The 21,937-nt window shown below is 39.7% G+C and overlaps 1 protein-coding gene across 2 annotated transcripts in view; it reads left to right on the top strand.

The window, feature by feature from the left end:
* Positions 1-21,937, top strand: part of LOC134541170 (xanthine dehydrogenase) — a 228,666-nt gene that overhangs the window by 134,915 nt on the left and 71,814 nt on the right. For both annotated transcript variants that reach the window (XM_063384399.1, XM_063384400.1), the window contains exons 12-17: positions 10,407-10,520; positions 10,597-10,720; positions 11,678-11,753; positions 15,621-15,838; positions 17,913-18,035; positions 18,111-18,335. In XM_063384399.1, coding sequence (XP_063240469.1) covers positions 10,407-10,520; positions 10,597-10,720; positions 11,678-11,753; positions 15,621-15,838; positions 17,913-18,035; positions 18,111-18,335 — 880 coding nt within the window. The remainder of the gene's footprint in view (positions 1-10,406; positions 10,521-10,596; positions 10,721-11,677; positions 11,754-15,620; positions 15,839-17,912; positions 18,036-18,110; positions 18,336-21,937) is intronic.

Genomic DNA, 21,937 nt, shown 5'->3' with positions numbered 1-21,937 from the left:
ATCACAATCGTCCCAGTGATCATAATAAGCGTTATCAGATTTTATTATTATAACACGTCGTTTCCATCGTTTCGGTCTCAGGACACCGTTACATTCTTCGATCTTGTCAGCTTTAGGTGCTTCATCACAGTCTATGCTTTTGTCAACAGCCTCAGAGTCACTGTAACAATCACTGTAGAAGGCATCCTCTTCACCCAGATTACCATATGAATTCGATATCGATGATGTCGAAGTGCCATTATCGTCTTCATACTTCCTTTTTAGGAGTCCATCATCATTTTTACAAAGTAAGAAAGATCTACTTGAATTCGGCTGGAATGTATTCTCACTTTTCACGTTAAGGATTCTTCCATTGTCTTCATTCTTCCATAAATCATCATCGACCTTCAATAAAGTTTTTCGTCGAGATCGGAAGAGCCACGAACATAATCTCTCTCAAGACAAGGAAAATTATTGTCGTAATGCAGATCACTATTCCTTAGTCTAGTAGATCCATCGTTGTACTCTGGCTTGTACGCAGGCTTAACGTTACAAGTTCTGTCATGTCTTTTTAAGCTCTCCCCCCGCGTAAACGACTTGATACATCGAACGCAACTTATCATATTGCGTAGTGGATTTTTAACACAGTCATTCTTCTGGTGTTGTCTTCCATTCTTTCTCAAGATAAATTCATTGCTGCAAAACTTACACCTGTGTCCTTTCGATACAGCGACAGACACCGAATCAGGATTCATATTAGTTACTGTGACTAATGTTAGATACAAACAGACAGTTTTCCAATTGGAACCATTACTTAAATATAATTTTTTTAATTATTTCTTAAGCGAGAGTTAAGTTATCTCATGCAAAGGTACTTGTTGTAAGTAGTTCTGCTGATGACACCACGTATTGCTTGCAGGTAAATAATATTTCTTTCTTTCATGCGGGATGCAGGATTCTCACTAACGATCGCAATAGAGGGATGACATCGCTAGACTCCAAGGAGAAGGTAGTTGAGAGTTATAGCACAAGCGGGCTTGTGAACTCTTCGCTTAAGCAACATGAGTGTTCTAGCACAAGCGGGCTTGTGAACTATTTGCTTAAGCAACATGAGAGTTCTAGCACAAGCGGGCTTGTGAATTCTTTGCTTAATAACATGAGAGTTCTGGCACAAGCGGGCTTGTGAACTCTTTGCTTAAGCAGCATGAGAGTTCTAGCACAAGCGTGCTTGTGAACTCTTTGCTTAAGCAACATGAGAGTTCTAGCACAAGCGTGCTTGTGAATCCTTTGCTTAAGCAACATGAGAGTTCTAGCACAAGCGGGCTTGTGAACTCTTTGCTTAAGCAGGATTAAATTTTGGACTTTTTTTTTTTTAAAAAAATGGTAATTTATGATGTTTATAAACGACATCATCCCTGATGGTTTTCTCTGAGTGCTTCTATTTTATTTTTATTAGAAGGAATTTAAAAAAAATCATTATTCAGTCAAATAATAATATATACCCTGAGAAATCTGAGAAACACTAACTGGGAGAACAAACTACCTTCTCCTTGGAGTCTAGCGATGTCATCCCTCTATTGCGATCGTTAGTGAGAATCCTGCATCCCGCATGAAAGAAAGAAATATTATTTACCAGCAAGCAATACGTGGTGTCATCAGCAGAACTACTTACAACAAGTACCTTTGCATGAGATAACTTAACTCTCGCTTAAGAAATAATTAAAAAAATTATATTTAAGTAATGGTTCCAATTGGAAAACTGTCTGTTTGTATCTAACATTAGTCACAGTAACTAATATGAATCCTGATTCGGTGTCTGTCGCTGTATCGAAAGGACACAGGTGTAAGTTTTGCAGCAATGAATTTATCTTGAGAAAGAATGGAAGACAACACCAGAAGAATGACTGTGTTAAAAATCCACTACGCAATATGATAAGTTGCGTTCGATGTATCAAGTCGTTTACGCAGGGGGAGAGCTTAAAAAGACATGACAGAACTTGTAACGTTAAGCCTGCGTACAAGCCAGAGTACAACGATGGATCTACTAGACTAAGGAATAGTGATCTGCATTACGACAATAATTTTCCTTGTCTTGAGAGAGATTATGTTCGTGGCTCTTCCGATCTCGACGAAAAACTTTATTGAAGGTCGATGATGATTTATGGAAGAATGAAGACAATGGAAGAATCCTTAACGTGAAAAGTGAGAATACATTCCAGCCGAATTCAAGTAGATCTTTCTTACTTTGTAAAAATGATGATGGACTCCTAAAAAGGAAGTATGAAGACGATAATGGCACTTCGACATCATCGATATCGAATTCATATGGTAATCTGGGTGAAGAGGATGCCTTCTACAGTGATTGTTACAGTGACTCTGAGGCTGTTGACAAAAGCATAGACTGTGATGAAGCACCTAAAGCTGACAAGATCGAAGAATGTAACGGTGTCCTGAGACCGAAACGATGGAAACGACGTGTTATAATAATAAAATCTGATAACGCTTATTTCGATCACTGGGACGATTGTGATATTAAAAGTATTTATTATAAACAAGCAAGTGAGCTGGTAGTAGAAGAGATTGGTTACACATCGTGGAAAGATCCAAACTTATTGGTTGACCGGCTAAGACTTCTACATGGCTCACTTTGTGCAGGAAACTATTCGTGCATAAAAGAAATATCCTTCATACTCGAAGAACTGAGGAAAGCTGGCTTCATACAATAATGGCTTATTTTACTTCTATTTGTATAATCTTAAGAAATAAATTAAATATTAAAAGTAAAAATTTAATGTTTTTATTTCTTGCATTCTGATTTCTAACTAAGACTTAGTTCTCGTAACTTGTGTTACCAAATGTGCTGCCTTTTTGATGGTGCTTCCAAAAAGTGCTTCCTTTTTGTAGATGGTGCTTCCAAATGTGCTGCCTTTATTGATTGTGCTTCCCAAATGTGCTGCCTTTTTGATGGTGCTTCCAAAATGTGCTTCCTTTTTGTTGATGGTGCTTCCAAATGTGCTGCCTTTTTGATGGTGCTTCCAAAATGTGCTTCCTTTTTTGATGGTGCTTCCAAATGTGCTGCCTTTACGTTGATGGTGCTTCCAAAATGTGCTTCCTTTTTGTTGATGGTGCTTCCAAATGTGCTGCCTTTTTGTTGATGGTGCTTCCAAATGTGCTGCCTTTATTGATTGTGCTTCCAAAATGTGCTGCCTTTACGTTGATGGTGCTTCCAAAATGCGCTTCCTTTTTTGTTGATGGTGTTTACAAATGTACTGACTTTTTTGATTGTGCTGCCTTTTCGTTGATGGTGCTTCCGTTTTGTTGATTGCGCGTAGTAAAATTTGTAGTGACTGAATATTTATTAGTTCAAAACCTCTTGGTGTTACTAAAATATTTTTCAAGGTTGCTTGGTCCTTTAGTATGTATAAAAATTTCATGATGGTCTAAATGACTGTAATTATCTAAAGACGAAGTAGGTCCTGCGGTCCTGAAATAACTAGCCTATACTTCTGATATTGTCATGACTCGGTCTCATGGTCCATAGAAAAAATTGGCCTGTATGTGTGGCTTTGTACATGAACGATTTATAGGTTATTTAGATTATCGAATAATTAGACTTTCATGTAAGGCCTAGCGGTACTGTATTAATTCGATGGTCAAGTATATTGTCTTGAGTTGTTTTTCGTAGAGTGAATGATTAATAAATTCAACGAAAGGTAATGGAAAATAAAATATATTTAATATTTAGTTACACCGGTCACTGGTCAAGCAGTGCGTTCATTACTTCTGGAACTATTAAGCAAAGTATAATGTTATTTATTTCAATTTTCACTTTATTATGTATTTCAGAGTCTATTGTACTCTATGTAACTTGGATGTCCAGGTCCGATCTCAAGACACAATGCTAGCATGCTTAGGGCTTGGATGGTTGATCACCGTGTTGGAATGTTGGAGGTCGCCAGCAAGGCGGGGGACAACAACGGAAGCAACGGTACATGTGACTGGACTGGAGGGTGGTCCTAGCGGAATAAATTGAGGTCAACACCCTAGACACAGCAGTTAACACATAGTCGTGTGTGTATAGTGCTGCTGCTACAAATTCAAGCAAATGCCGTTCGATCCGTCTGCAAAGTACGCGGAAGTAACGCCGGATTCCTCCGTGTGCACTACGTCACCGAGGATGGTTACTTCCAACTAGAGGTCTGCAACTTCGGTCATCACTGGACCAGTGATTGTGACGAGGAGGCTCCGGACATAATCGAGACATCCTGCAAAAAGGTAGATTGTGTCGTCTATTATCTAAGACCTGACAGTACATTACTGGCTTAGTCTCGTCTCGACCACCATGACGAAATGTGTAAACCTCCAAGGCTTCTCTAGTCAGTATGGATTTATTATCAAGGAACTTAGCATTGCAGATGAAGAAGGAAATGTAATAACACACTATGTGTGGTAATTATTTTTAGCCGAAGTGATAATTTAATAAAACACGTAAAAATTAACTTTAAGGTTTTTTTCTAATGTGTCAACAAATCAATGATAGGATGGATTTGTATGTAGAACTAGAAGTATACCACATCTCTTGAAGAACACTGCATGGTATATATTGAAAGACTCTTGGGCTCAAAAACTATACTATAGGTGGAAAGGATGATGTGGTTCCTAAGATTAAATGAAAAGAACTTTTTTTTTTGTATACTACAATGATTTAATTGTGTTTGGGATGATGGGATGAAGGATTAAATAATAAAACTGGACACACAGGCTTTTAAAGAAAACGAGAATGTAACTAACCATGTCTACAAAACAATAGAGAATAATGTGAAGCTCACAAGATCATAGATTGTGGTAAATCTCTGACAACTGAAATGCGGAAACGACATCATAAAATGAGTGATATTGATGCAGCTCATGATAATATTGATGACAGCTACGATGATGATGATGTTGATAACTTTGCGTCTGTGATAGTGACACGGATGCGTGGATTTTAAAACTAATACTAACAAATATGTAAAGAAGATGGAAGCCGTAGCACATGAGACCAATTGTTCATCGAGAGAAAATCCAAATTATTGAAGAATAGGTTAAAACTTCTACTTGGTTCGCGAAACGCTGAAAATTTATACGTCCTCAATGAAACATGAACTAAGAAATGCGAGGTTTATATAATAAAACCTACTTTTTTTGATCTGATGTGTATTAATGGGAATAAATATACAATTAATAAGAGTTTTATTAAATATCTTTCTTACATATGTACTTTCAAGCTCTTGGCGTCTACAGTGTGCATAAAGTATATAAAATATTTACGTACCTGGTTCTTTGTTTACCATGTATATTTTGCATTTTAAAATATGAATTTATTAAAGAAAAATGACTGATTTGTTGTGTGTTAGAAACCATAAGTCCGTCTATAACTGGTGTGATTTATAATACTGTGAAATTTTGAGGATAGTATGACCAATAGGATGTTAATATGATGATGTGACATTGGCTTGCTATTTCGCTTGAATGAAATTTAAATGTTAACTTTGTGATGAAATCTGCAGGTGCGTGCATTGCGTGTCCATTTCATATGTCGAATTTGCTTCCAAATGTGCTGCCTTTTTCGTTGAGTGGGCTTCTATTTTTAAAGTAGTTTTGACTCGAGTATTATTGTTGATGGTTCTTGATTTGACTAGCGTATTATTCCATCCTGTGCATGTATATAAGCGAGTCCTTGACAGCAGGATGCTCAGTTTGTTACTGACGTTATCGGTGTAAGGATCACCTAGTTTGTTTCTTCTGGTGCATAAGTCGCGTAATTACCTGTTCTTGTGAACTCGATGGCATCTTTACCGACTTTAACGTCGATCTTGATGGAGGATGTACCATCGTCTATAGGAACTCTAACGTCAGCACCGACGATGTTGGAGCAGATCCCGACGGCAACGCCTCTGACAACACTGGAGGAGACTTCAACAGTCGTGTTACCACCAGCAGAAGAGAATTTAATGCCGGTGGTGCTGGCTTCACAGGAAAACACGAAGAACTTCGTTTCAGCCTCGATGGAGACTTCAATGGCTGGTGATTCAACAACTTACGGACATCGGTGTTGTTACTGTGACAAGATTTTCACAAACAACAGCAATGCTCGACGACACGAAAAGAGAGAATGTGTCAAGAACCTTTATCGTAAAATGATTGTTTGTGAGAAATGCCATAAGCAGTTTGCCAGAATAGATAATATGAAAACGCACATGAAGACATGCAAAGGTCCTGCTATTCGGCAGAAAGTAAAGTTTTCTTTTCAACAACGATGCATTGATGTTCATAAGAGTATGCCTGGAGATGGCGCAACTGCGGCAACGTCATTATCTGGATCGGGTCTGAAAGGCTTGTCTTCATCAGCAAGGTATCCTTGCAGCTACTGCGATATGTCGTTCACTTTCTCTCATGTAGCACGAAGACATGAGAGGAGTAAATGCAAGAAGAATCCATCTCGCATAAAGTTCCGCTGTGATGAGTGTCATGAATGATTTACACGTATTGATAGTTTGCGACGGCATGTGAAAAAATGCAACGGTAAAGTCCGTGTGTCTACTGAAAAACTACCTGTAGAAATTTCTACTCCTCGCTTTAGATTGGAGACTCGTAAGCGTACAAGCAAGAAAACCAATGTGCAGCAACCGATTGCTATAACGTCTGGACATGAAAATAAACCTAATACTGTGCTCGGTGCATTACAAGTGAATGATAATGGGTTCTACTTGGCGCAGTCTGCATTTCGTGGAACGTTGAAAGACTACTATTATCTAAATATGTTCGGTGAGTTGAAGGACATTTGTACTTTTCTTGATGATATCAGAGAGGACATAATCAATAAGCTTACTGATGATGTAGCAACAAACGGTCCATCAAAATATAACTTGTGGTTAGACTGTATATATGGAAAGCAGTATCCATTCGAAGACGAAGTGAGGAAGTGTGCATTCAAGACATCGGCTGCAGTAATTTACATTTCTGACGATGTGAAGCAAACTGTTAAAAACGGTATCCAGAAACTCTGTCAAGAAGAGGAGGACTATGTCTGTAAAGGTTCTGGTTGGACTCTATCTAGTATAAACCGATTGGAGCTGAGAATTAGTCATTCCACACCGATGCGGAACTAAATGATTGATTATAAATTTGCTAGCTTTCGTAAGTGATCGATCCTGTAGTAGAATAGAAATTATGTAATAAATATTATGTTTGTAAAAGAACTTGCGGTGTTTAATTCCTCGAACCTGCCACTATTATGTTGAATTGTTGTTATATTTAATTTTTTTTGCATCATCCTAAATCGTACCAAGGACCTTAGTCGATCTAATTAATCAGTATATTGATTGTATTTTATTTACTTATTTTTGAACTTTTTTACGAGTTATAGCTAAATAATTACGATTTTCCAAGACGGCGGACATGATGGTTTATAGGATTTAAAGTCTCTTTAAGAATGTTGAACATGGTTTATTGAAATTATTATTTTTTTACATAAAATTAAACTATATTGAATCGATCAAGTATCGAACCAGGGACAGCAACTGACCGAATCAATATGTAAATTGATTAGTGGTTTATTTAATGAATTTTGGAATTTTTCCCGAATTTCTAGCTAAATAATTACACAATTCCAAGATGGCGGCCAAATGACAAGATGGCGGGTGACACATCAATAATAAATGATTACTGCACTCTAGCGGGTGAGAATTCAACTAACATGGCGTCAGCGCACTCTAGCAGACGATAACAAGATGATGGCTTCCAGCAGACGAAGACAAGATGGCGGACATGACATCATACTAGTTGACCTTGTTATTGGTGGTGGTAAATTAGTCTGTAGGTGACTTCCGTGGAGGAAGGATCGGTCGCCAATTTTTTTTTGGCCTTCACCGGGTTCGAACCGAGGACTCCGAGCTCCGTGTCGTAAATGTATGTTTTTTTTAAATATTTTTTATTAAAATTTTATTAATTGAATTTTACATTTTTTTTTATTAAAATCGGATAATTAATTTAAAGATGGCGACCATAACGGAAATTGCAACGGTGACGTCATCATCCATGATGTCAGAGGCTTATCTGAGGCTGTAGACATGGATGCTTAAGCCTACATATGGACATTTCTAGCTGCTGGTATTTTTAAGGAATAAAACGGGAAATTTTCCCTCGAAACTGGAATTTTTCCCTCGAAAACGGGAATTTTTTTCTTAAAACGGGAATTTTTGAGTCATTTTGAGTCATTTTTAAGGAATTTTAGGGAATTTTTGAGTCCAAGATGGTCACCGATGACGTCATCCAAGATTCCCGCCGGATCCTGGATCCTGCGCCTGTCCCAGAAACGGCTATATCCTACTACTGTAACGGTACATTTTTTCGTGCGTACATGGCTGATGAACGTAACGGGACACTTTTTCGTGTGTGCATGGTCGAAGGAAGTGACATAATATCTTAATTCCCCGTCCCTCCTCCCCTGCCCTCATACTTACTTTATATACCTACTAAGGTACGCTTTTTAAATAGTTCAGCTATACACTGCTCCTATAATCTCTTCCGAATTCCATATCTTGCATTTAAATACACCCGATTAAAATTAAATTCTTTGTTGCAATGCTTGCATGTATTTCTATTTTTTTACATGTGGCCGTGCCTTTCCTTCTCTCTTTCTCTTATATAACTTCTATTTTACTCTTATTTCTGTTTTTACGTCTATTGTCTTTGAACATGTTTGTCACCACACACAGTGTAGTTCTACTTGAGCACAAATTGGTGTTTCCTTCGACCCGACTGTGGCGTTGCACTTTACTTTTTTTGAGCTGCAGAGAATCGGTGCGGTGCTGGAATATTTATTCTTTGGTTTCCTGTAGTCATCAACTTGAAATTGACAGTAAACCTAGCGAGCTTAACCTCGGTTGGTTTTTTTTTTGTGTGACGGTTCGTTCCCTTAGCAAGGGTTGGGCTATTTCTACCACCAATGACTTTGTTGTCTGGCTGCATGGACAATCCAGGAACTGCCTCTTCGATTCTTGCTTTGGTTTCACAGCCTTTCTTCACACCAGAACTGCCTTTATCTCTTTAATCACTTTGTAACTTATATTGTGCCTTGAGTATAAAATGTCATCTTTATTTTAATTCTTTGTTGATCACTTTTTCCATTTTATGATCATCGTGTGTCCTATTTTACAGCGATTTTTACTACAATTACACCTTCGTGCGCTTATTCAGGTACATTTGTTTCTTTTTGAACTGTTTCCGAATGAACAAAAAAATCAATGCTAGATAAGCGTAATTTTCATTATTTTTTTAGTTATAATAATTTGTTTTCATGTTTAGTTATTACTAAATACCCTACAACCGCAGTTTCTTTCCGCCATGTCCCTGCGACACTTCATTTACTGTTCTGTACAAGACTGGTCAGCGTGTCCCCAAGGCTATACGGTGTAGGTATTTGTTAGGTGTTTGGGCAAAAGCTACAATGAAAGGCTGAGGCAACCCATTCTAGCATCGTTGCCACCCAAACCCCATAACCCATTCAGCTTACCTGTGGTTGTCTCGAAGGGAAACCTTAGTCAGTGATCACCGCAGAGAGCAAAGATCCGACCGAAGCCTATCCAAATTCCACTAGCTGCTTCGGCTAGTACCGGAGCAGTATCACCGCTCATCATGCACACCCATAAGCGAAATGAAGACTTCTCTGGTCGTGCTCTAAGCGATTAGAGCCAGAACTGCCAGTTCGCGTCATCATCATTCGACCTGAGTGTGGTAGAGGGATCCTCAGTGTGGACTCCAGATGTCAACACAGGTCGTGGTGCCATAACAATGCCTTGCAGGCTTGTATGGACTGTTAGCCCTAGAGCTAACTCGGTAACAGTCCAGGCCACAGGGTCACCTGGGAGAGTGAAGACACACAACTCCTTAGATATCTGACCGACTCCTGCTCCATGGAGCTTACAGCTTTTTGGCCTATTTGTGGCCCTTTGCAGAACAAAAGCTGCGTTCAGTCCATCCATTATTGTTATGCCTAATGGATCTTCAGGTTGAACCAACGCCTTTGTGACCCGACAGCCTGAGGGCCCGGTAAAGCCAACTCCCTTCCCTCCTCCCTCCCTCAGAAAGGTTTCCAGTCTATTTGCTGTTGACTGCAGAGGGCCTTCCCCCCTCACGAGATACCTCTTTCACAATTGCGGATGTCGAGGAACAAGAAGTTCTTGATGTTGAGAGCCCATGTATTCACTTCATTGCACACATTTCATGAAACTGTTAGATTCTGACTCGGATACTAGAGATGGAAACAGCTCCGACACCTCAAGTGACGGGCACTTTCTCCCAAGCGAGTCAGGAGCGTTAGTGACGGCACCACACCGGGAGAGAACATCGCAACACCGGGAGTGTGTGTGGTGTGAGGTGCGCAGGCGGTGGGACGAGGCCACTCTGGAGGAGGTCTACTCGGCTCTGATGCAGGACCTGCCGCTGCCGCCCGACGCGCCTGGAGGCATGGCTCGCTACAGGCGCTCGCTGTCCCTCAGGTGAGTGCGCCAGTCTCGGTGCCGCTACACTGGCGTCCCGCTCGTGCTCGCATCTAACCACTGTGTGTCCTTGCAGCTTGTTCTTCAAGGCGTATCTCGCCATCAGCAAGGACATCGGGCACAGCATACCTGCCTCCTACGAGAGCGCTGCCACGGGGTTCCACACTCTGGCGCCCAGGAGCTCCCAGTACTTCAGAGTGGTGAGTGGCACTTTGCGGGTATTCCCACGGTGGCCCGGAGCCCAGGTGATAGGGGTCCCATTCTCTGCGTCACAGCTCCATCCGCCACTCCTTGTCATCTCTAATGAACTTAATGCCAGTGACATATAAGATATTAGCACAGAGTTTCATGTTTATTAACTTTGCCTCAGTTCACGATAACTCTGCCTTAGCCTCAATTTACTCATTCACAATGTTAACCGAGCCGTTACTCTCACACCAAAGGATTTTTCTGCCCATCCAATTCTTCTACTAGATAATCCTCTCGTCCTTCATTTACCCTGCTTGCTTTAGTTAAGTGAATCCCAACAAAAAAAACAATACTTTCAAAATGCACAGAAAAAAAGTGGTTCAAACACTTCACTGCCACGAGTGACAGTCAAACAAAAACAGGGCATAAATTTCGCAAAATTAAAAAATTAATGAAACATATCCCATAGTTCAAACGAGAAAGGACAAGCCAAAGGGGATTAAAGAGAAAACAGTTTAATACAGCTTTTTTTTTGTAGCATCAGCATTGTGGTATTTTGGCATTATGGTAATTCATCGTTTTTTACAGAGGTCTTAAGCTTTTCTGTGTTATGGTTTTCATCTATGTATCTGCGGAAAAAATACTTTTTTTCTGATTAAAATGACGAATAAGCTCCGCAAATACAAGCGGTATCAACTGCGTGTGACATGTTCTAGTGCTAGACAGACAGGCAGGACGAATCATGCAGCTGACTGAAATTGTTTTTCCAATACATTAGTTACAGAAATATACATGTATGCCAACCGTTCAATGCATTATTGTTCTAAACTATAACAAATGAAACTGCTTTGTGCTATAAAATTTCCAAAAACTTGTTTTAACACGAATATCTGTTTATCGGTTAAATAATTTCTTTAAAGAATGAAATAAAATGTTTTTGTGTTGTTATAGTATTATTACAATTTCAGGCATCCTCAGAACAGAATGGCAGTGATCCTGTGGGCCGACCAATGATTCACAAGTCAGCTGAGAAGCAAGCAGCAGGTATTTGTACAAAACTTCATGTTATGTGTAAAATAGAACCTTAATAGCTTGTAGAAAAACAATGCTTATAATATCTGATACAACTGTTCATTTTCTTACATCAAATATTCACATGAATTTTCAATGCTTTAGGTGGCCAGTGTTTTGCAACAACTTGAGTGCACAAACGATACAGATGCAATTTGGCCTCGTCACCACACCCCTCCCTACACCACATTCCACACATCCTTTCCCAGGCTTCAGATGTGTTGGGATTGTTTAAAGACTCCCCCGTCTTCATGCCCTGGTCCCTTTTACAGTGTGTCCTGATTGGTCGGAGATATCCTTCCCTCTCTCATCGTCATCCTGCATGAGGATGGAGCTTGGTCGTAATTGGCCTGGATTAGGAGAGTTTAGGATATATTCGTAAAAGAAAACCCAAGTACCACTGGAGTGACATTTTAAGGGAATAACTAAACACGTGAGGGCTGTACACATGGTTGAAAAAGTGAGAAGATACCGGGAATGAGGCAAATAATTGAAATGCTATAAGTTAAATTAAATTAGCAAGACAATTGATTAAAAATAAAAAAAATGGTGAAAAGGCTGTTGCTAAGAAGTGTGCCATGCAAGTATGCTATAAACATACAATGATAGTGGAATAATAATAAGTTTATGTTAGACGTAAAACAAATTGCTGACATTTCATATGTACATACACTAGGAAAGTCTAGAGGTAGGAAGGAGGAGAGAGAAGAACATAAAGATACTTGTGAATATAAGATTAATTTGCACTAAGAAAAATGTTTTTGCTAGTGGAGTATTTGAAAATAGTGGAAAGGAATATAAAATACCAAGTTTATCTGGCTAGTAATCGTTTGAGATGCATTTTGGAGAGAAACAATGATAAAGTACAGAAAGTCCAAACACAAAATGATAGACGTTTTGATACGGTGTACATGTGCTAGAAGAAACAAACCAATTTTTAGTTAATTTTCTTAGTTGAACTTTAGAATTAAAAAAAGCAGCATACAATAGGAAAGAATAGTAGAGGTTCCTTATACATAAATAAATAAATATGAAATAATATATATTATTGGGATGCATGATGACATTTGCATCACAGAGAAGTCATCCAAGTAAAGGAGAGCTTAAAATAATGAATGTTATGTATTATTCAATTTATTATTAAAAAACTCTCACTTTGTATATATAAAAATTCATTCCAGTAGGACAGCCATTTGGCAACTACGGCAAACAGCTGCAAATAAATAAAAGCTCTCCCTTCCACAGTACAGGTAACTTGGTAGATCTGGAACACAATTCTTATGACATGTTTGTCTAAAGATGTTTTCGCTATCTTTAACTATTGCAAATTTTCTCATATTTTGGGAAGGATGAATGGCCCGAGGGGAGGAGGGTGGTTATGAAGACATCGGTGGAAGGGGAAAGGGTTTCAATAGTTTCTTTCTCGAAGACGTTAGCTGACATTTTATATCACAGTTGGATTTCTAGATGGTGCAAGTGTCGTCTGATCGTCTGCTGATGTCCCATTGGCATATTTTTTCAAAATAATTTTTTAATCGCTTGTAAAGTCTCAGGTTCGGGTATGAGTCGTGAACATAGGGACGCAGTTGGTGGAGCCCAAAAGCAAACCAGAAAAGGCACTAGCCTAAATATAAATGTAAGAAAAATGATTTCAATAAAATATATGAACTAAACTTTTGTGAGTTCTGGTTATACTGAAGGCAAGATTGGCTTGACGCCATATTTTATTTCTTTTTTGGGGAATGTTATTTAAGGTGTCTGCTAGAGTCCGCCAATTGCCATTTTTTATTTCAGTGTTTTCAGTCAGAATTACTTGACATATTGTTTGCTACGATGATTGCTAGTGACTCACGTAACTTATGGTTTCTGCTAGTGAATATCACAAAATTTTAATCTTTTATTGCATTATTGGCTATCAGAAGTGTTAGTGTTTCTAATGTGTGCTACCGGGCAGCACACGAGGGCTTTATTTTTAAACACCCGATGGGCTATAAAAAGAAAAATTTACATAATATTATAACTACCAGAAGCTCAGCAGTGTCTTACTTTTTTCTACAAAATCGCCAAAATAGATGAGGCATTTGTCATCTCGTGACATACAGCCTGGATGACTCTCCCTCTTGATGCTGCTGTGAGACGGGTAGACTAATCGCGCGGCGCACTGACTCCTGCGTGAAGATGTATTGCAAGAGATGGGATAGCGTGGCACAATGCACCGCACTATTAGTTGATCCGTCTCACAGCGGCATTCCGAGGGAGAAGGAGATTCAGGCGCTGGCCCTGTGTCTCTACTCACTGGCGGCTAAATTCCTTGAAGAAGGCATCGATGAACTTGCGTCACGATATGACAAATGCCTCACCTGGTTTGGCAATTATGTAGAAAAATTAGTAAGACCCTTCTGTATTTTTGGTGATAAAAATAAGTTATGTAACTTTGTTTTCTTATAGCCCATCGGAAGTTTAAAAAAACAACCCTCGTATATTGCTTAAATTTTCCTCTTTTAGTGCAAGACTCTTGATTTAATTATATAAAAATATTTAATTTTCTAATTTTTTTATTTTAATTGGTAATGTATGTATAGTAGTACTATCCAGTATGGTACTTAACTCATCGTGTAAAGTACCTATTTCTAAAGTTTTGGCATAAATGAAGAATAAGATTTACTATCGTAAATGGGAATAGAATAAGTTATAATTTTCATAAATTCAATTAAAATTTGTACATTAGTGGTAGCCAATTCAATTAAAATTATATAATATTTCGGGTGGTAGATACAATTTAAATATGCTTTCATCGTTGCTTAGAGCTTTACATTTATGCATATTATGCAACTTATTCTGAAATATATAGCTGTTACACGTAATAAAAGTGCAAATCATGAACTGAAATTGTAAAAACGTCAGCACATTGTGTTATGTGGTGAATTGCAGGAAATAGTGTTGGTCTCCGGAAGACAAGAAGAATCGGCTACGTTGGCAAACATAAAATGCTGGGATTATATATATCTATTTTTTTTAACGGAAAGTTGGTTTGAAGCAGGGCATACGCAGGGGCAGTATGAATCACAAGGCGGGCTCCAGGGGCACCCGAGCGTCCCAAGACTTCTGCACTTGGGGTTAAACCGACACCTCATTCCTGGACACGCTGCGTGTATGTTGCAAACTGATCATATTTTGGCCTACACGCATGCAACAAGCAGCAAACTTTAAAATATACAGAATGTTTTAACATCAAACCCTTTCAGCCCGGGGCACCACCCCCCTCCCCCAACCCACGCACCAGGGGGTCGAAGTAGATACACCCGACCTTTTTTCCGAAAACCTAATAGGTATCGATCATCCTAACAGATAAAAAGTAAAAAAAAATCTGAAAGCAAACATTGGAAAGAGGTCCTACACTTCCCCGCCTCCTGTTCGCGAAGTTAAATACTGCGTACGTTCCCGGGTTCGATGGGTTTGCTTCCACGGTGACGGCCGTGAACTCCATACAAGTCGGCCCGGCCCAAGGTTTTGGTTTTGAAAAATGCTATTTGTTCAATGAGTATATTGATTTTAGAGGCCGAGGCTAAAATTTCATAAGTATATATATATAGAATGAAAGAATAATAATAATCACAACAACCCCAGGCAGTGGTGGAGGGAATGCAGCGGTGTGACTGTACAGGAGAGGCGGTGTGACTGTACAGGAGAGGCGGTGTGACTGTACAGGAGAGGCGGTGTGACTGTACAGGAGAGGCGGTGTGACTGTACAGGAGAGGCGGTGTGACTGTACAGGAGAGGCGGTGTGACTGTACAGGAGAGGCGGTGTGACTGTACAGGAGAGGCGGTGTGACTGTACAGGAGAGGCAGTGTACTGCGATGACATCCCGCGCTACCACAACGAGCTGTACCTGGCGCTGGTGCTCAGCTCCCACGCCCACGCCCTCATCAAGTCCACCGACGCGTCCAGAGCGCTCCAGGTGGACGGCGTCGTCGCTTTCTTCTCAGCCAAGGACATTCCTGACCACCACAACAGATACGGCATGCGCAACGATGAAGAGGTTTTTGTTTCATCTGAGGTAGCCGTTGTTTTTTTTTGTTAAATCTATACTAATATTATAAAGCTGAAGAGTTTGTTTGTTGTTTGTTTGAACGCGCTAATCTCAGGAGCCACTGGTCCGATTTCAAAAATTCTTTCAGTGTTGGATAGTTCATTTATCGAGGAAAGCTATAGGCTATATTATATTATCAATAACATTAGGGATCCTTACTAAAAGTCCAATTTAGAACCAAATGCATTGGAGGGGGTTAGATACAACATGCAGTACACGTACGAAGTGTGTGTTGACAATGCCACAGGCGCTAGAAGTTTATTTCCTATTGCCTATTAACATTGTGGCCACGCACTAGATGCCTTATCATTCTTAATTTTCCCATACAAGTAAAAAACACCCGTGGGATATTAACAACAAAGCGATCAGTACCCTCATATAGAATACATAGAGATAGTGTGAGGTATATATGTAGATATAAAGAGATAAATACAGATAGAGATATACATAGATATATAGGACTATAGATGTAGATAGAGGTAAATATATATTCAGAGACATGGATAGATTATTTGTATATGTGTAACCAGTAGCGAATCCAGAGGGGGGGCTAAGGGGCTCAAGCCCCCTCCAAAAGTATCTGGGTCCACTATTGTTTTAGTGTTTGCCTTGATAAAGCCTAGCCTCAGCTGGGTCAAGCCCCTCCCAAACCAAAATCCTGGATCCGCCACTGTGTGTAACTACTTCAAACATATTACAAAACAAAACTGAATGAGGCATTGCAATGCATGCCGAGCATTAGCTAGATAATGGAATCTTTTAAAAATTAGTAATCCCTTATTTTTCAGTTTTTTCTTCTATATTGCTTTATAGAGTCTAGATTACATTCAGACCAGGTTAATAACTATAAACTGGCAGAACAACGTCTATCGGGATCTGAAAGTGATTTAAATTATTTTGCACACTTGACATTCAAATTAAGAAGACAATTACTAACTACATCTGATCTCTAAACAGTTCCCCTTCACCCTGTGTTCAGCCCGGGCAATACTGGGTACTGCAGCTAGTTTACTATACAATGTGTATATGTGTATGATTGACGATGTAACGCTGTGTGAGGTCATGTCACTTAACTGCTTTAAAAAAAAAAAGTGTTAAAATAAGGAATGTTATGCTGAGCACATTTTCACCCCTGTGATGTGTGCAGTTAGCTTCTTGCGTAGAAGTAGCTGCAGAGGCCTTGAGTTATCTGAATTTTTCATTAAAACAAGCAGTTGTAGAATAAAATTACTGTTGCTCATTTTCAAGCACATAAAACATATATTTAGGGACAATAAATACATACTTTTCGCTATTTACAAATGGGTCGTAAGAAAGAGATGTACTAACAAAACTGACATTTATCATAAAAATTTATACAAATTTTCAGTTCACTATATGCACGACATATAAACAAAAATAATAATTTAAAAATTTTTATTTTCAACCATGATAATAATCATATGTGGGACACTGACGTTTTAAAAATTTGATTTACATAAGTTTGCATAGTAAAATAAGGTTGTTTGAAGTAGGGAATGCCTTCTTTGCACAATGAATGAAAAATTTATAAATTTAGAAAGCAAAATCATTGCTTGCATAGTTTAGTAAGATTATTTTAAATGGGGTGTATGATTGTGATAGGTTAGGATCCTGAATATCCTCATGGGGTTATGAGCATAGTGATCCCGTAGCTTTCTCAGCAAGATAATGCTGTGATGGTTTATATGTCCGTTCGCGACTTGGAATCCAGGGCATGACTCCTAAAATTATCACAGTGCTTAACCACGGAAGTAATTTTCCACATGAAAACTCCCACGCGTGGCTGGTAATGAACCCAACAGTTATGATCTCTGAGCTAACACATCAAACAATTATGCTGATAATAAAAATAAATGCCTATTGTTAATTTTATCAATGGTATAAAATCTGCTAAGCAATAATTCCCGTATGATAAATAAAAAAAATTAACGCTTTATATTCAATTTCAAACTGACTATGGAAAATGTGTAGTAAATACTGTCATTCTAAGTGGAGCAGTAGGCAGGTATTTCTGCCACAGGTGACATCTCAAGGCCAGGTGGTAGGGGCCATAGTGGCCTCGGACCAGACTACAGCCCAGGAAGCTGCGAAGCTGGTCAAGGTCGAGTACGAGGCGATAGACGACGTGATCGTCACTTTAGAGGTATGAAGTGTATCTTGTACGCCAGCAAGTAGTCGTGGAACAGAGCTCCCTCCACAGTGAACGCCCTTGTGCCAGGACGCGATACGGAGGAGGTCCTTCTTCGCCGGCTCGCCGAGGACCATAGCGAAGGGCGACGTGAGGACAGCCTTCGAGCAGGCGGACCACGTGGTGTCCGGCGAGGTGCGCATGGGCGGGCAGGAGCACTTCTACCTGGAGACGCACGCCTGCATCGCCGTGCCGCGCGGCGAGGACGACGAGCTGGAGCTGGTGTGCTCCACGCAGAACCCCTCCGAGATACAGGTACCCCCTGCCCCACACTCGTCACTAGACACCTCAAACAATTCGCGCATTCATTTCACGATAGGCCAGAATCCAAAACATTTGCAATTTTGGCTGCTTCGGTGATTGGGGCCACAGTATATCTGAAGGACTTTGGGCCAATGAAAAAAAATGTAGGCCTAAACAAAAGAAGTAGCGAATCACGAGCATCCCAGTTAACAGGTGCTGCGAGTCGGCAACCAATGAGCACATGCAATTGGTCCGAGTGCATAAAGGATCATGGAGTCCGTCCTATAGGAAATTGAAATCGCGAATTTTTCCGGTCTCTACTCATCACTATTTTAAATAGTTATAATTTTTCTGTATAAGAATAAAGGCTACTGTATTAAAAAAAATAGTAGATAATTTAACAAGGATAGCAAGGCAACGCTTTGTACTACATATATGCAATTTTACAAAGCTCTGCCTTGTGGTTTTTACAAAATATTTGAAGTAGCTTGGCTTATGGGTTGTAGCCGTGTCCTAGGCAAATAATTCACCAACGTTTCGGTCGACATTGCAGTCGCCATCATCAGGGAGCAGTTACCTGCGTAACGTTACGTAAGTAACTGCTCCCTGATGATGGCGACTGCAATGTCGACCGAAACGTTGGTGAATTATTTGCCAAGGACACAGCTACGACCCAGAAGCCAAGCTACTTCAATGGCCGTGAAAGCCTGTGAACATTATTTACAAAATATCGCTGGCAACAGCGTTTCCAAGGATTTCAGTAGATGTATATAGTTCATATGAGGACAGGGGCTGAGGGCTGGGGATCGGGGATCCGATCCAGCCACCTTAAGGCTTCGCTTCATCACCCATGTTGGATTACGTCACTTCCGCCGGCCATACACGCACGAAAAAGTGTCCCGTTACGTTCATCAGCCATGTACGCACGAAAAAATGTCCCGTTACAGTAGTAGGATATAACCGTTTCTGGGACAGGCGCAGGATCCAGGATCCGGCGGGAATCTTGGATGACGTCATCGGCGACCATCTTGGACTCAAAAATTCCCTAAAATTCCTTAAAAATGACTCAAAATTACTCAAAAACTACCGTTTTAAGAAAAAAAATTCCCGTTTTCGAGGGAAAAATTCCCGTTTCGAGGGAAAATTTCCCGTTTTATTCCTTTAAAATACCAGCAGCTAGAAATGTCCATATGTAGGCTTAAGCATCCATGTCTACAGCCTCAGATAAGCCTCTGACGTCATCATGGATGATGACGTCACCGTTGCAATTTCCGTTACGGTCGCCATCTTTAAATTTATTATCCGATTTTAATAAAAAAAATTAAAATTCAATTAATAAAATTTTAATAAAAAATATTTAAAAAAAACAAACATTTACGACACGGAGCTCGGAGTCCTCTGTTCGAACCCGGTGAGGGCCAAAAAATAAATTGGCGACCGATCCTTCCTCCACGGAAGTCACCTACAGACTAACCTACCACAACCAATAACAAAGTCAACTAGTATGATGTCATGTCCGCCATCTTGTCATTGTCTGCTAAAAGCCATCAATTTGTTATCGTCTGCTAGAGTGCGCTGACGCCATGTTAGTTGAATTCTCACCCGCTAGAGTGCAGTAATCATTTATTATTGATGTGTCACCCGCCATCTTGTCATTTGGCCGCCATCTTGGAATTGTGTAATTATTTAGCTAGAAATTCTGGAAAAATTCCAAAATTCATTAAATAAACCACTAATCAATTTACATATTGATTCGGTCAGTTGCTCTCCCTGGTTCGATACTTGATCGATTCAATATAGTTTAATTTTATGTAAAAAAATAATAATTTCAATAAACCATGTTCAACATTCTTAAAGAGACTTTAAATCCTATAAACCATCATGTCCACCGTCTTGGAAATTCGTAATTATTTAGCTGTAACTCGAGAAAAAGTTCAAAATTAAGTAAATAAAATACAATCAATATACTGATTAATTAGATCGACTAAGGTCCTTGGTACGATTTAGGATGATGCAAAAAAAATTAAATATAACAACAATTCTACATAATAGTGGCAGGTTCGAGGAATTAAACACCGCAAGTTCTTTTACAAACATAATATTTATTACATAATTTCTATTCTACTACAGGATCGATCACTTACGAAAGCTAGCAAATTTATAATCAATCATTTAGTTCCGCATCGGTGTGAAATGACTAATTCTCAACTCCAATCGGTTTATACTAGATAAAGTCCAACCAGAACCTTTACAGACATAGTCCTCCTCTTCTTGACAGAGTTTCTGAATACCGTTTTTAACAGTTTGCTTCACATCGTCAGAATTGTAAATTACTGCAGCCGATGTCGTGAATGCACACTTCCTCACTTCGTCTTCGAATGGATACGGCTTTCCATATATACAGTCCAACCACAAGTTATATTTTGATGGACCGTTTGTTGCTACATCATCAGTAAGCTGATTGATTATGTCCTCTCTGATATCATCAAGAAAAGTACAAATGTCCTTCAACTCACCGAACGTATTTAGATAATAGTAGTCTTTCAACGTTCCACGAAATGCAGACTGCGCCAAGTAGAACCCATTATCATTCACTTGTAATGCACCGAGCACAGTATTAGGTTTATTTTCATGTCCAGACGTTATAGCAATCGGTTGCTGCACATTGGTTTTCTTGCTTGTATGCTTACGAGTCTCCAATCTAAAGCGAGGAGTCAAAATTTCTACAGGTAGTTCTTCAGTAGACACACGGACTTTACCGTTGCATTTTTTCACATGCCGTCGCAAACTATCAATACGTGTAAACCATTCATGACACTCATCACAGCGTAACTTTATGCGAGATGGATTCTTCTTGCATTTACTCCTCTCATGTCTTCGTGCTTCATGAGAAAAAGTGAACGACATATCGCAGTAGCTGCAAGGATACCTTGCTGATGAAGACAAGCCTTTCAGACCCGATCCAGATACTGATGTTGCCGCAGTTGCGCCATCTCCAGGCATACTCTTATGAACATCAATGCATCGTTTATGAATAGAAACCTTTACTTTCTGCCGAACAGCAGGACCTTTGCATGTCTTCATGTGCGTTTTCATATTATCTTTTCTGGCAAACTGCTTATGACATTTCTCACAAACAATCATTTTACGATTAAGGTGCTTGACACATTCTCTCTTTGAGTGTCGTCGAGCATTGCTGTTGTTTGTGAAAATCTTGTCGCAGTAACAACACCGATGTCCGTAAGTTGTTGAATCACCAGCCATTGAAGTCTCCATCGAGGCTGAAACGAAGTTCGTCGTGTTTTCCTGTGAAGCCAGCACCACCGGCATTAAATTCTCTTCTGCTGGTGGTACCACGACTGTTGAAGTCTCCTCCAGTGTTGTCAGAGGCATTGCCGTCGGGATCTGCTCCAACATCGTCGGCGCTGACGTTAGCGTTCCTATAGACGATGGTACATCCTCCATCAAGTTCGACGTTAAAGTCGGTAAAGATGTCATCGTGTTCACAAGAACAGGTAATTATGCGACTTATGCACCAGAAGAAACAAACTAGGTGATCCTTACACCGATAACGTCAGTAACAAACTGAGCATCCTGCTGTCTAGGACTCGCTT

Source organism: Bacillus rossius, chromosome 18 (assembly GCF_032445375.1).
Source record: "Bacillus rossius redtenbacheri isolate Brsri chromosome 18, Brsri_v3, whole genome shotgun sequence".
In the NCBI taxonomy this organism is placed as follows: Eukaryota; Metazoa; Arthropoda; class Insecta; order Phasmatodea; family Bacillidae; genus Bacillus; species Bacillus rossius.
The sequence above is the reverse complement of the archived record's forward strand: the minus strand, read 5'-3'. Positions and strand labels throughout refer to the sequence as shown.